The 13,778-nt window shown below is 36.9% G+C and overlaps 1 protein-coding gene across 2 annotated transcripts; it reads right to left on the bottom strand.

Moving 5' to 3' along the window:
* Positions 1–308: 308 nt before the first annotated feature.
* Positions 309–9,378, bottom strand: LOC113356113 (TOM1-like protein 5). Of its 2 annotated transcripts, XM_026599129.1 has the most exons (11): positions 8,895–9,378; positions 8,661–8,739; positions 7,397–7,573; positions 6,627–6,705; positions 4,605–4,703; positions 4,409–4,522; positions 3,691–3,851; positions 2,747–2,822; positions 1,949–2,034; positions 1,373–1,534; positions 309–1,028 (listed from the first exon to the last, which is right to left on the bottom strand). In XM_026599129.1, exons 3-11 carry the CDS (start codon positions 7,495–7,497, stop codon positions 683–685), a joined length of 1,224 nt encoding a protein of 407 aa, XP_026454914.1. In that variant the 5' UTR covers positions 7,498–7,573; positions 8,661–8,739; positions 8,895–9,378; the 3' UTR covers positions 309–682. The 2 variants fall into 2 exon arrangements, with proteins under 2 accessions (XP_026454914.1, XP_026454915.1); XM_026599130.1 differs by lacking the exon at positions 6,627–6,705.
* Positions 9,379–13,778: the final 4,400 nt, after the last annotated feature.

Raw genomic sequence — 13,778 nt, 5'->3', positions numbered from 1 at the left:
CAAATTTTATATAACTAACTGACATCCAATATCGAAAGTTTGTTCTTTGAGCTCAACACCATGCCAATCCCATTTTCAATTCAATAGAAAAACAAAAGAACTAAGCAATCATCTAAAAGACTGTAACATCGGAATCTGTACAAGCAAAACACATGCAGACAAAAAAGACCGTCTAAAGGAACGAACAAAAATGAGTAAGAATTCGTGATTGCCAACTTTAAAGACGGAAACATAACCTATCCATGGTTACGGAAAAACCATGCATCAACGGATTTTCATTTGCATCTTCGGCTTCTAATGTACCATTATTTTATGCTACTATAATAATATGTATATTCCATCAAAAAGGTCCAAATTACAAAAGTTAATTAGGCCCATGTGCTGAACACCTAATACCATCAGAAGACCCTCCACAATTTTTCTATATAAATTTTGCTAGCTCTCACATACATAGAAGTTAGGTAACCTTTCTAATACAAATCAGAGCTTTCATTAAACTACCACACAACAACTAAACACAATTTTCCTAGGACAGCACACATGACACCACCACGACACCCCACAACTGAAAGCAGCCCTAAGTTATACAAAGACAACTCCTTGTGAACAAGGACAAAAAACTAACCTTCTTCACAAGACAAACATCTTTGTAGCTTCTCCAATATCAACTCAAAAACCACTGCTAAGGTAAAGATGGAAATGTATCACTAGAGTCGATACTTCCACTGTTTGAACTACTTGCATTACGGCTATGAAAGGAGAGGTCCCTCATGTGACCTGCCAATGTTTGACCATCCACTTTTTTCTCCTGAAAGAATTTCTCCCTCTCCACGTATTTGGCAGGTGGAGGAGGGATGATAACGGCTACTGGTGGTGGACCTGATTCCTGTGATACTGGTTCCAAACATAGTGGACGTATAAGTGGACGATTCATCTTTTCTGCCTGAATGGATTCAGTCATACCCAATGGCCGTCGCTCAAAATTATCTTCGTCTTCGGGTCTCATGCAAGCTTTTCCTTTACGAATTCTGTAAAATAGGTAGGTGGTAAAAAGTAAGCTGGTGGATAAAGAAGTCATTCCAGTAGGGGGTAAAAAGTAAGCAGGTTGAGAAAAGAAGCCATTGCTTCCTCGGGTGATCATTCAGTTACAGGTCAAGGGTGAACTTGCGAGGAGTAAAATGAGGAAACTTGGGAAATGTGATTGGAAGTCGAGTACAATCATCTAGGTCAGTCACTATGTGCTTTGAAGAAAGAGCATGTCCTGATCTCAACAGTTTTAACACATTGACTTTGAGGAAAGACCAGCCTGCTGGTGTGTATGATGAGTCCGCGGAAACAATAATGTGCAAGATGAGTAAGTAAAAAGAAGTACCTGCGGAAAAGCCGCTCAGCCTCTTCTTCCTCATCTACTTCATCACGAGCAAAATGATTGCTACCAACGGTTTGCCGGGGTGAGAGAAGTGCATCATGTCTAGAAAGAATTTTATGAAGCTGCTCATTCAGTTCAATTGCCCGAGAAACCACTTTCTCATCCCTGAAAAAATACATATCATAGTAATTAAACACATGGCAGGACATTTAATATTTTTTAACATTATAGCTAATTTGAATTCAAGTAATTCACACTGTCTAGTTGGTGCCGAGGTAACACAGATAACAGATATCTTTCAACATTCCCAAGGGGGCAACGAACATGAAGGGTAGTACTTTGTAAGATACTCCATTCCTAGGATACATAGAATGGTGCAAAACCTAATGTTGTAGGTAACATCAGTAGGATCTTCATCAGCAAAGTCATGCTTTAATAATTTAATTGGATCACAAGTCATGATAGAGTTTCAACCTTATAATTCATAAACGATATCTAATAACATTATCAATAAAAAGGGAAGAAAAAAACACTTGATTTGCATAATGTGAAGGGCACACCAGGGTTAAGAAGCCTTACTGAGAAGTCATGACAAGATGCATTACTCGTTGCTTTTGGAATGTGCATTGCTCCACAAGATCTAACGTGAACTCCTCCTTTGCTCCCTACCAAATGAGATCATGGTAATCACTAATCAGAAGCGGGTTAGATGCTACACATTCTTCCTTTCTAAGGATCATCAACCAAGTATTGGCACAACCTAAACCGTGACTGTGAAACATCTTTTAATTAAATTTCTACAAAATCAGTTTGTTCTACATTAAAAACGATTAGTCAACTTAAGTTATTTTAACTATTTTATTTTAAGTAGAAAAAGAGCTTGTATTAGACCCAAGCGCTTAAATGCTTGATGATATGTTGGCAATCTTATTAACTTGCAAACATAGGAGTATCAATTTTCTAATTATTAGGAAAAAAATTGTCATTTAAATTCAATAGAAAATTCACGAATACAGGATTGTAACTGTCAGGTGGAAAAATTAATATGTATTAGAGCTGATTACTTCTACAAGTTTCTGTAAGAATGAAATTTGCATGAACAAAATACATCAACATCCAAGCGACACTAGAGCAGACTAGGTTGCACACATAGCAGTATCAATTTCTTAGTCATGAAGAAAAGAACCAACGTTCATCTAACTTCATTTGGAAATACTACTGTTTTAGATAGAAAAATGAACATGAAAGAGAATTAATTACTTTTACAAGTTTCTGAAAGGACGAGGTTCTGCAAATAACAAAATGTATCGGAGTCCTCAAGCGACACAATACCAGATTATCATGTCACGATATAAATGAAGTGTACCAGACTAATACCTCGGGATTTTGAGTATCAATAGCATCCAAAACTTCTCGCAAAACCTCCAACGTCGACCCAGCCTTCTGGATTATACTGGAAAGAAATGTAATATGTAAAGCAACATAATGAAGTCAAAACTTCCTTAAGAGTTGGTGCATTGAGTAATTACTGTTTACCTAAGGAATGACATGGTCGAGGTAAATCATAACCTCTAGAACTCCTAACAAGTCAGTTTAAGGATGAAGCACGACTCTGGTGACAAATGTGCCACACTAGTTTGTTGACTGAACTGAAATAATTTTCCCCACGGAAAATAGAATCGCAAAGGCCAAGTAGGACTTAAAAGATACCATGTTCATTGGGAAGAATGAGACATGCAAGGTAAATGGTAGCTCGGAACTACATTCGAGGAATGTTTCTATCTGGCGGTGAGTGATGGTCTGGCTCAACCTACCAAATGGACCTAACTCAGCTCTTTAAAACCAGATATAGCTTGCCCTATATACAGAAAGAGCAGAGTTGGTCAGGATCTGACTGGCTAGGGTCGCCACAATAAACCCATTTAACTTGTCATTTGAAGGTGAGCAGAAGAAAAATTGCAAACCCAACAACTAGGACTCATTTGCCAACTGTTTAACATATTTGACTATGACCATAGTAACATATTACTTAGGTCGTGATTGTATAACTAGGTCTGTCTGTTTGATGGTACCTTCAGACGGTGGATTAAACAAGTGGATGCTAGTTATTTATTAACTAAGAGTTAGGTGAGGTTTTGCTTAGTCCAACTGTTTTTAAGTCAGACTTGGTCATACTGCGAGCTGTGAACTGATGTAAGAACAGAGGAGTGACAACAGAGCACACTTTATGCGGCCGTTTACGACCTTGCCATATTGCATCATTGTATTGCTAGAAAAAAACGTATTTTAGAAGATTAGAGGCATCTAATATTTAATGATACCTTGATTCAGGCAAAATATGGGAATTAGTTTGCTTCGTGATGCCAACATCTTCACGCTTTGGAGAGACTGGCTTTCTTTCAGAAGCGTTAATAGGTCTCTCTACTGTAGGAATATTAGAGGGAAGAACGCGGTGTGTTTGAGTGAACTTAACCCCTGCACTCTGAAAACCACAAACCAAACATTAATCAGCATTGCTATTAATTAAAGAATCTCAATAGATCAAAAGAACACACTGACATGGTTAAGATCTAGTTACTCGTTGCACTTCTTATACAAACAGTATTAATACTAACTTCGATGCTCTAGGAAAAAGAAAAAAGAAGAAGATAGCTCGAGCTTTAGTTTACATCTCCTTAAGGTGCTGCTATAGTGCTAATGTGAAATTTCCCAGTTTCAAATCTAGTATTACTAAATGTTACATGAATCCACGTAGTCCTGAGAGAATGTGGATTGTGGAAGCCTAGTGCTTGTGAAATTGCTATTTGAATCCATTATTATTGAATTATATATGGATCATGTCCTAGATAGCTTACACAGTCCTGAAAACTGTGGAAAACTACAGAGCTTATGTTCACATCTATCAGTATGAAATTGTACATGGGTCCTGTATTAGATAGTCAGACAGTCCTGATAAGCTCTGGGAAACTAAGCTACATACGGATGAACCAAAACAACTCAGTGAAAACAGAGCCATATAAGTTAAATTACTGTACCTACCACCAACTCATAATATGCAGCATGATACTGAGGGAACTTTCCAGTGGCCCCACCATGGGATGTCTGCATGGCGTCTAGAAGAAGATATATCTTCTCTCTCACTGGCAGATCTGACTGCAATAAATACGCAACTATGATTCAAAAAAAGAGTACCGAAGTAAGGGGTTAAATAAATCCACAAGTTACCAGAACTAACCTTCTTCTTAACTATCTTCACCAAATTTGGAAGAATTCCTGTATCAATGACCCGCTTGTGGATATGCTCTCCACAATTATTCATCAACATCTCCAACAACTGCAAAAGACAGTTCCATATACAATAAGCCCTTGTGAAGTTCACAATTCATGAAAGCTTACTTATGACTGGATGAAGTCGAGCACAAGATGCTTACCATGCAGCAACAAGATAATGTCAGCACAGAAATGCATCAAACAAGAACATAAACATTATTTAACATTTCGACCATAATCTGAGGGTGGATGACAGTAGCAACTAAGGGAAGAACTTCCAATGCAGTCTAGGTCGAAAAGACTGACTAATCCAAATTTTGGCTCTATCTTAAAAATTGAAGATAGCAAACGAATTTATAGAATTTGCAAGATAGATTCATAACACTGGTTTAGTTAGCTGAATGATATATTAACACCTTCAAGATTAACATAAACTTAAATTGAAGACAAGAGAAAAACATTTTTATTAATTAAAAATGTCAATCATAAGTATTCAATTCATATAACAAGATCCTAGCACTTGTTTTTCTCAGTAGCAACAAGAAATCGTAATTCAAGCCATCAAAAATTGCATGTTTAATGACTGATTTGTATCATCTTGCTGCTGCAACCTCCAACATCTTAGTTGAAGCGTCAGCTTTGGAAATGGACCTTCTAGATTTAGACAGCTCCAATTACCAAGCTCCCTGCTGCTAAATGGAGTCTCTTTCGCCAACCAGTTTAACTTTATATGTGGATGATGATGAGATTGTTGACCAGTTTTGAGATGCTTGATTTCAAACATGCTTGGAACTACCACTAGATGCTCTGGAGTTCCGGCGAGCGACCACCTAAGCATCTTGGATGAGTAGAAAAGTTTAAATTGATGTAATCCCAAGAAACAGAACCATTCTGGCGCTGATTCTAGATCTTAACTAATGCAGGATGTGGTGTATTGGAGGAAGGATTTCATTGGGAGGCTTTGGTGCAAACATTGCTGTCATGATCTGAATACCCAGGGGTCATCTGATTTTTTATTTTACTACTAGTACTATAATAATTTTTCATTTATCTACAATTACATTTGCACAATTAACTGTTACGACATCTCAGGACAAGTATTACGGTATCAAAGATTTTATTCCTACTGAACTTACTAATGAAATGCAGAACTGATATTTGTAACTCCCAGAACAATTTTTCAAAAACTGTATTCTCATAAAGTAAGTTACTGTAGAGATCACTGAACACCTAAAATTTGATTGGTACCCGCTTCTATTTTGCTTCATGTCTTCTGGAACAAATAAAAAAACTAATCAAAAATAGAAAAGAAACAGCTTTTTCATCAACCATAAGGCATCCTAGTGATAGTCTGCCAGTTTATGGCTCTAATTTTTTTAGAGGACAACGAGGAAGGAGACAGAGCCTATGACTTTCTTAAAATACTGACCATTCTAGAAATTTTGAACTGTAGTTTTGCGTTTCATCCTTGTAATTGTTGGTCCACTTAGTCTGACAACTACAGCTGTTAAGAGCAAGTGCACAACAATGAACAAAAACTGGAGGTCTTAAGATGCCATGTACTCATGTACCGAAAATACAACAAAACACAAAGGACTCGCAAATATACCCACTAATAATTGATCCTACCTATCCTTAATACATTTAACCTTTGTTTTAGAGTGATTGGTGGATGAAAATCAAGGTAGGCAGCAAGTTAAAAATCTAAGAGAACAGAATATTTAATTTGACCATCAGCTTGGCACCATTTTCTAATTTTTGGAGAACATACATCATATCTCGGTATCGACCACAGATGTGATGTCCTCACCTACAGTTAAAGACATGAAATGCATTGTCCCAACATCTCAAACACATTGCATTGTCATGGGCATGTAAAATAATTTTCGTGTACAACAAGGAAATAAGCAAATTGCATACATTATAATGATCCCACATGTCAAAGAGATCCTTATGCAGAACACTGAATTATTGAAATTACACTCACCGAGACAGCCAAAAGTTGGGTATTTGGGTTTCTACTTCCCACACGCTTTTTTATAGCTTTTACTACATCTCTAGCTTGCCTGCATACAGAACAAACAAAACCATGGACAGTAAATGACTGACTCTCTTTTGCTTACGCAGCATACAGATTCTGTACACATGTTCTTCACTGGATTCAACGATAATTCCAGTTCTGCTGAAGTAATAATGTTTTATGATATCCTAGAAAAGGTTCTCTAAATCCTGACAAGGTTGACAAATAACTATTACTAATTGTCAGATGGCTGTGGCTGAATACCTTCTAAGTTCAAGCTTAAGGATGGATGTGAAAGTCCTGGCTGAAATTTTCTGACACGGACAGTTAACAGATCACATGCAAAAAAAAAAAGGTGATATTTATAAAAATACAGCGTGCAAAAGACTTCCTATACATATCCGAGGATAAACAGCAATGTGATTCATGTACAATTTCTGTCCAATAAATATGTGTTAATGGTGCACAGCTTTTATGTTCTTGAATCTTACACCTTTCCTTCTTTGAATTATGCTCTACTCTTAGGTCTTCTATAGCACAAAAAAAGAAAAAGAAAAAACCTAATTCTGCATGATGCAAGTAAATGCCATATATAAGAAATTCACAATTCCATATAGGTAGTCTAATAGCGATAATCAAAATAAACTGAAAATACTAACTGCAACCTCAAATGGCAACATAGATGAAACTAACAGTACCAGAAAATAAGAGCAAGCATAAAACAGTGAGTAAAATACCCTGGATCACGTGTGACCATTTCACAAATTTCAATATTTTTCATCCAATCCATCTCCTTCAATTTATCACTTGTAGCCAAACTGACAAGCTGGGCTGCCATTTCTCCTCAACTGTAAGCACCCTCAATCAGAATGTGATGGTATGTAACTCAGTATCTAGCTGAATTCTGTTTGTCTCTGCAGCAACGAGAAAGCACTACAAGTTAATGACTAGTTTCAATCAGACATCATCTTCCTGGAAATTAAAGACATAAAGAACTACTTCACTTAAGCAACAAATAATCTAAAGAAAGAAAATTGATTGAAAAAAAATCAACTGACAAACAGACACGTTTAAGAAGAGGAAGACGAAGCCTACCACACAAATAGATAACTAGAGTATACAGAACTCCTTTATTAAGGCATTAATAAAAGAGAGGAAATCTGACAGAGGAAAGCGTATAAACGACAAACTCATAAAAACAAACCGAAACAATAAAAGTAGTAGTGAGAGTATGAATGTTAGTTATACGAAGGCGATATAAGAACCTAAAAACTACTGTATCATCTCAACATATACTCCCTCCGTCCCTAATTAGATGACCTAGTTGTAGTTTGCACAATTTTTAAGACAAGGATGTTAGTAAAACTTAGAAATGATTTATCTCTTAAACTATATCACGTTTTTTCGTAAACTTTATACCGTTGAAAAGCATTTCAAAACACCTACGTAACGAATATAAACATAACTATCAAATTATACATATTTCTTATAGTAACAAAAATAGGTCATCTATTTATGGGACAAAACTTAAAACCAAGTAGGTCATCTAATTAGGGACGGAGGGAGTAATATTTTTGGTGTTAAGAATCCAAAGAATTAAACTTCAGCAAGGTTTGAAATAGGTCATCCAACCAAAACATCAATACAGTTGTAGAACCAAATTTTCATAGTCCAGTTGTAATTACCAGCAAAAATCTCCTCTTCATATAAATGAATGGAAATATTTGACCGTTTCCACTTTCCTCTTATAAATTTAGGTAAAGACAGTGAGACAGTGACCTGAATTTCTGTCTTGTATCTGTAGAACTAAAACATTTTACATCTAACAATATTCTATCAAGACTTTAATTCTCAGACCTTATACAGAAGATGATCCCTCAATATGTACTTATCTAAAGAGAATCCACCCAATAACACTAGTAAATGATCATGTTGGAGCTCAAAATTAAAAGACTGTAGACAACACAGAACTAAAATCAGGAGTGTTAACTCAAACTTTACCAGGAAAATCTCTGATCCCAACCGAACTAGAGAAGTAACTAAGAAGTAATAGATCTCCTCCTAAACCAAATTCATAAACCTGGAAAAGTGAAAAAAAAAAAAAAAAAAAAAAAAAGACAATCAGATAATTTTGTTTTTTACAAGAATCAAAATCAAACATTCTTAAATCAAATCAAACAATGTTCAGATCTCAAAAATAAAGTAAGAAAAAGGTAATCAAAATAATTAGCGTACTTGAGAAGATTAAAAGCACATGATTGCTTCGACATTTGTGAAAGTTTTCACGATCTTCTATCAGCTGATGGTACTAGTAATTAGTAGTAAGCAGTTCCCTAGATTTCTAAGAATCTAGGGTTTGCTTTTCTGCTACTGATGTTGTTCTTCTAGTTCTACTTCTGGTTATGCTGCTTACCAGATTTCTAGAAAGAGAGAGCTAAAAGTGTTTGGTTTTGGTTTTGATTTTGTTTTCAGAGGCTTCTTTTCCAGTGTTTGGTTTTGGTTTTGATTTTGTTTTCAGAGGCTTCTTTTCCAGTGGCTGGTTTGGTGATGACGGTATTTATATTTAAAATTCCACACCAAAGTTAGCAGCTAGAGAATTTTTAGAGAGAAAGTAAAGACTAAAGAGTAGTAGATCGAATTCTCACCGCCTACACTGAGAAAATGCGAAAAAAAGAAAGCAGAAAATTGAATAAAGAAAGAAAGATTCAGAGGGTACACAACTAGGCACATGACAAGACGAGTCGACCGCCTTTTAACGTGCCCGCTTGGCCCCAGAGATACTAAAACCGAATCATTCAAGGGCAAAGGGGAGTAACTGGCTCATAAAGCGGCTTACCCTAAATAAATTTCCATCAAAATAATCACTCGCAACAGTGATAATGGATAGAATATCCAAGCTTAACGAGGAAACTATAAAGTAGAATAAAATAATTCTGGGGAAGATAAAGTTTTGAAAGATGGGGACAGTGCCCGACAGGTGTTTGGTTTTTAGCTGATATTACAATTACAAGTCTTTGCTGGATTGGACTCACACTTGCTTGTTTTCTTTCTCACCTCTTCTAGCTGTTTCTTATATTTGTCTATACATTTTTCCTTCATGGGGAATCAGACCCATTGCCATTATGGCTCTGTATGGTGGAGTATACTAAAAGTGACGCATTATTTGTAAGACCCCTTTTCCTTTCTAGCTAGATTATAGATTTAAACAAGACTGTTAGCTAGTTTTAGGGGTCACTTGGTAGGTCTTCCCCGCTTGGTTGTGAACTGGTTCTGGTTTTGACAATCAAACGGTGAAACAGTCTTCGCTGAACACGCGTCCCGTATGACTAGATTCTGTTTTCTGTTTCAAAGTGGAGTAATAATGAAGCATTGACTGCCAACAGAAGCTATTTTTGACTTGTTGACTTGGAGATTCAGAGTAACCATCATCATATTCGTAGTGGTCCTGTGCCTATTGCAAGAGAAGAGCGAGAATTTGTTGGGTGAAATCAATTGTTGGATCCTAGTCCCACGTATATTAGATAGGGCTTAATTGTTAGTTTATAAGTCAATGGATTTCCTATCTAGATTAGATAGGGCTTAATTGGTAGTTTATAAGTCAATGGGGTTCCTCATAGTCAACCAGTTTCGAGTTGAGTTCTACCCATGGGCTTATAGCAAGTCTTATGGTGGAATCCAACATATTCCAATTGTGGAAAAACCATGTAATGTCAAGTCTAGTGGCTTCCAAGTTGGGGCTTTTCACAAAAAATCCAAGGAGGGTTCCATGGTTTGGTGGAAGGGTTCGTGGAATTCATCTAAACGCCTATAAGAATAGCGTTAAACGCAAATAAGGTTGGCGCTAAAAAAACGTCATTCTTTTTTTTTATCAGTAGATTTAAAATGAGTTGTTGAAATCTAACGGCTGAAAAAAAACTTCATTCTTAATTACATTTTTTAAGCTCCATTCTTAATTGCGTTTTTTTAGCTCCATTAAGAATAGCGTTTCTACTATTCCACCATTACACTTGCGCTTTCATCCACAATTCCAAGTGTTGAGGTGGCGTGGAAAATGGTTTCTACTATTCCACCACTTGCGCTTTCATCCACAATTCCAAGTGTTGAGGTGGCGTGGAAAATGATTTCTACTATTCCACCATTACACTTGCGCTTCCATCCACAGTTCCAAGTGCTGAGGTGGCGTGGAAGATGGAAGGATTCCACCATAAAACTAAACTTGCTCTTATGACGGTCAATACCCTAATGTTGGAAAGCAATTTGAAATAAATATTGATTGACCATTTCAAAAAGAAAAAGAAGACGTAGAAGTTTTTCCAAGCAACACAACACAAATCAAATGGAACTCAGAAGACGCAAAAGAAAACCAAACCGCAAAGATAGAAAGGACTCTTCTGGTGGATTTTTTGGCACTCAACTTGGAATTGAGCCAGAGTTCAGCAAAAATAGCAGCCCCTCTCAATCCAAAGAAGAACCAGAGTTGGAGCTTGACCTCCCAATAAACAGAACCACGTTTGAAGTATAAAGATAAAAACTGATCGAATCAACCATACAGAAAAAGCTGCACATAACACAACATTCAACCATGAAGCATCACAGTAGTACATCACTAGCTCCACCTAGACCTATTACAACACTGGAGCGCGGAGCATTACACAACACGCTCTAGTATATTTCAATCACTAGCCCAGGCTTGTGGTAAATATCTACTTGCAGAAAAACTGACTTCAAAAATTACAAAAGCTGAACTACCCTACAAAAAAACTGCCTTAATAACCGAAAATTCTTCTAAAACCCTGCATTCTCACCACCGGATCGTCATCATTTGCATCATCATTGTGGTGGATCGTTTAACAATCTCAAGCATCCCAAGTAAGAACCATGAGAACATCCATCGGATTTAGCAGGAAACATATAAGCACTGAGCCAAGTAAGCGATATGCCAAGTAAGAGCCATTATAGTCAGAATGTTGAAGAAGGCCGAATATCTGTTCAGTTTTTTCAGCCTCTGATTCAGTTGCTCTATCTCATTGTTAGCCCTTTCTCTTGCTCGCCTCTCTACTTCTTCCTCATGTGATCGCTCTGTCACAAGCTCTTCTGTTACTTCTTCACCAACTGCACTTCTAGCCGGTCTGGTTTCAGTCCTCACACGTGTCTCGCCTGGACCATGAAGGCCTCTTCCTTCCTCCTTTTCCCACTTCATTTTCTCCAGCATCACCTGATACAAGAAAATTTATATTTTTGTAAGATCCCAGTAATTAGAGTTAGTTGATATATGACTAATGTAGAACATAGAAACTACTAACAGAACATAGAAGCTACAAACCAGTTAGTTGATATATGACTAATGTAGACATGTATGTACTACTACTCCTTTGGCCGAATTGAAACACAATTCTAGATGTCAACCTAAGCAGTTGAGAACATCCAAGAGAATGACACTTGAATCTCCAAATAAGTACCAAAGTCGGATGCAATGGTAGTAAGTATCCTGGAACATTTAAGACTTTGTCTTGAATGTGTTTGTCAAGAATGCTAGTTGCTTCTCTACATACACATTCAAGACAAAGTCCTAAACGTGCTACTCCCAAAATGCTATCCCTTTTGAGATTCAAGAGTAACTTAATGCTTATTTTCGAGTCTGAGTAGCATTTTCTCATTGAAATGGACAGAGACTTTTTTGTGTTAGAATTCTCAGATGATTCAAGGTCAGAATGATTTATCTTGCCAAAGTGAACTTATTCAGACTACCAGAAGTTCCTTTTGAAGCAACAAAAGAAGCTTCCTGCGCTAGCTTGTAGAGTGGAGTATGCGCCATCACTTTGAGCAAGAATAACATCACTCACTGACACATTAACCTTTTTCCCTAAACTATACCACAAAAATGGTAGTGCTGATGCTTATGATAAATGTGCCATCTCTATAATAACAACTTTTCACACGCATGCTTCATATGTAATCCGATTCACACAACTAAATAAAATACAAGCTCACAAATGTAAATTAGAACTAACATAATTATGCACAAAATTCGTAGATAATCTGCACATAAATTTAAATCAAGTAAAAAGAGTAACAACAAAGTATACCTTAGTAGCTCGAGGCTCCAAGAAAAGCGAGTTAATGAGAACAAACACAAGCGCCATACCCAAATCGTAAGCATGAAGTTTCTCTCCTTTCCGATATTCAGTTTGTGGACTCTGATATCGCCCCGTTAACATTTGACCCAACATTGAAGAGCCGATACTATAACCAATGAGTCGAAAATAAACCGGATATATCTTTCTCTGCACTGCTGCAAATTGTTGTCTTGGTAATACCCTAGCTAACAAGTGACCAGAAACAAATGAAACCCACACTGAAGAACCATAAGCTGTACCAAATCCCACCATACGTATAACCCCCAAACCCCACTTAATATTTTCCTCAGAAACAGCCATTTCCCAACCTCTCTGAAATACATTTGTAAAATTTCTTGCACCTTCTTTAAACAGCATAGTTGTTTTTTGATGTTTAGTTCTCTGATCAGTAATGGCTGATTCAGTCATTCTTACGTTTTCTTTTAGGTCTCCCGCAACAAATTCCACTGATTCTTTAACATTTCCAGCTCCTTCCTTAATTTCATGTGCTCTATTTAGGATCTTGTCTTTTGCCATTTTGATCAGTCCTCCTGATTCTTGCGAAGCTTTTTCCTTCTCATCTGTTAGAAGTTCTTTAGCTGATTGTTTCAAATCGTGGGCTTTCTCTGCAGCTTCCTCTTTTGCTTTGCTGCTTTTATCTCTTACAGAGTGGATTTTCTTATAAACCTTGTCTTTTGCTTGTTTCAGGGTTTCAGGGATGTGTGTCCTAGTGTCCTCTACTGCATCTTTCAAATCATGGGCTTTATCCAAAATATTCTCTTTCGCATGATGTATGGTCTCTGGCAATCTCTTGGCTTTCTCAGTTGCAGATTCTTTTGCTCCTCCAATAGCTTCTTTCACAGATTGAGCTCTATCAATAACCTTCTCTTTCGCATCACTTGCCGTTTCCGGTATTGATTCTGCTAGAGTATCTCTTGCATCTTCAAATGCTTCTTTAACCGAGTGAGCTTTATCTGAAACCTTCTCTCTGGCCTGGTTTACT

The sequence above is a fragment of the Papaver somniferum genome, chromosome 3, assembly GCF_003573695.1.
Source record: "Papaver somniferum cultivar HN1 chromosome 3, ASM357369v1, whole genome shotgun sequence".
Taxonomy (NCBI): domain Eukaryota; kingdom Viridiplantae; phylum Streptophyta; class Magnoliopsida; order Ranunculales; family Papaveraceae; genus Papaver; species Papaver somniferum.
This window is presented reverse-complemented; position numbering and strand designations above follow the sequence as displayed.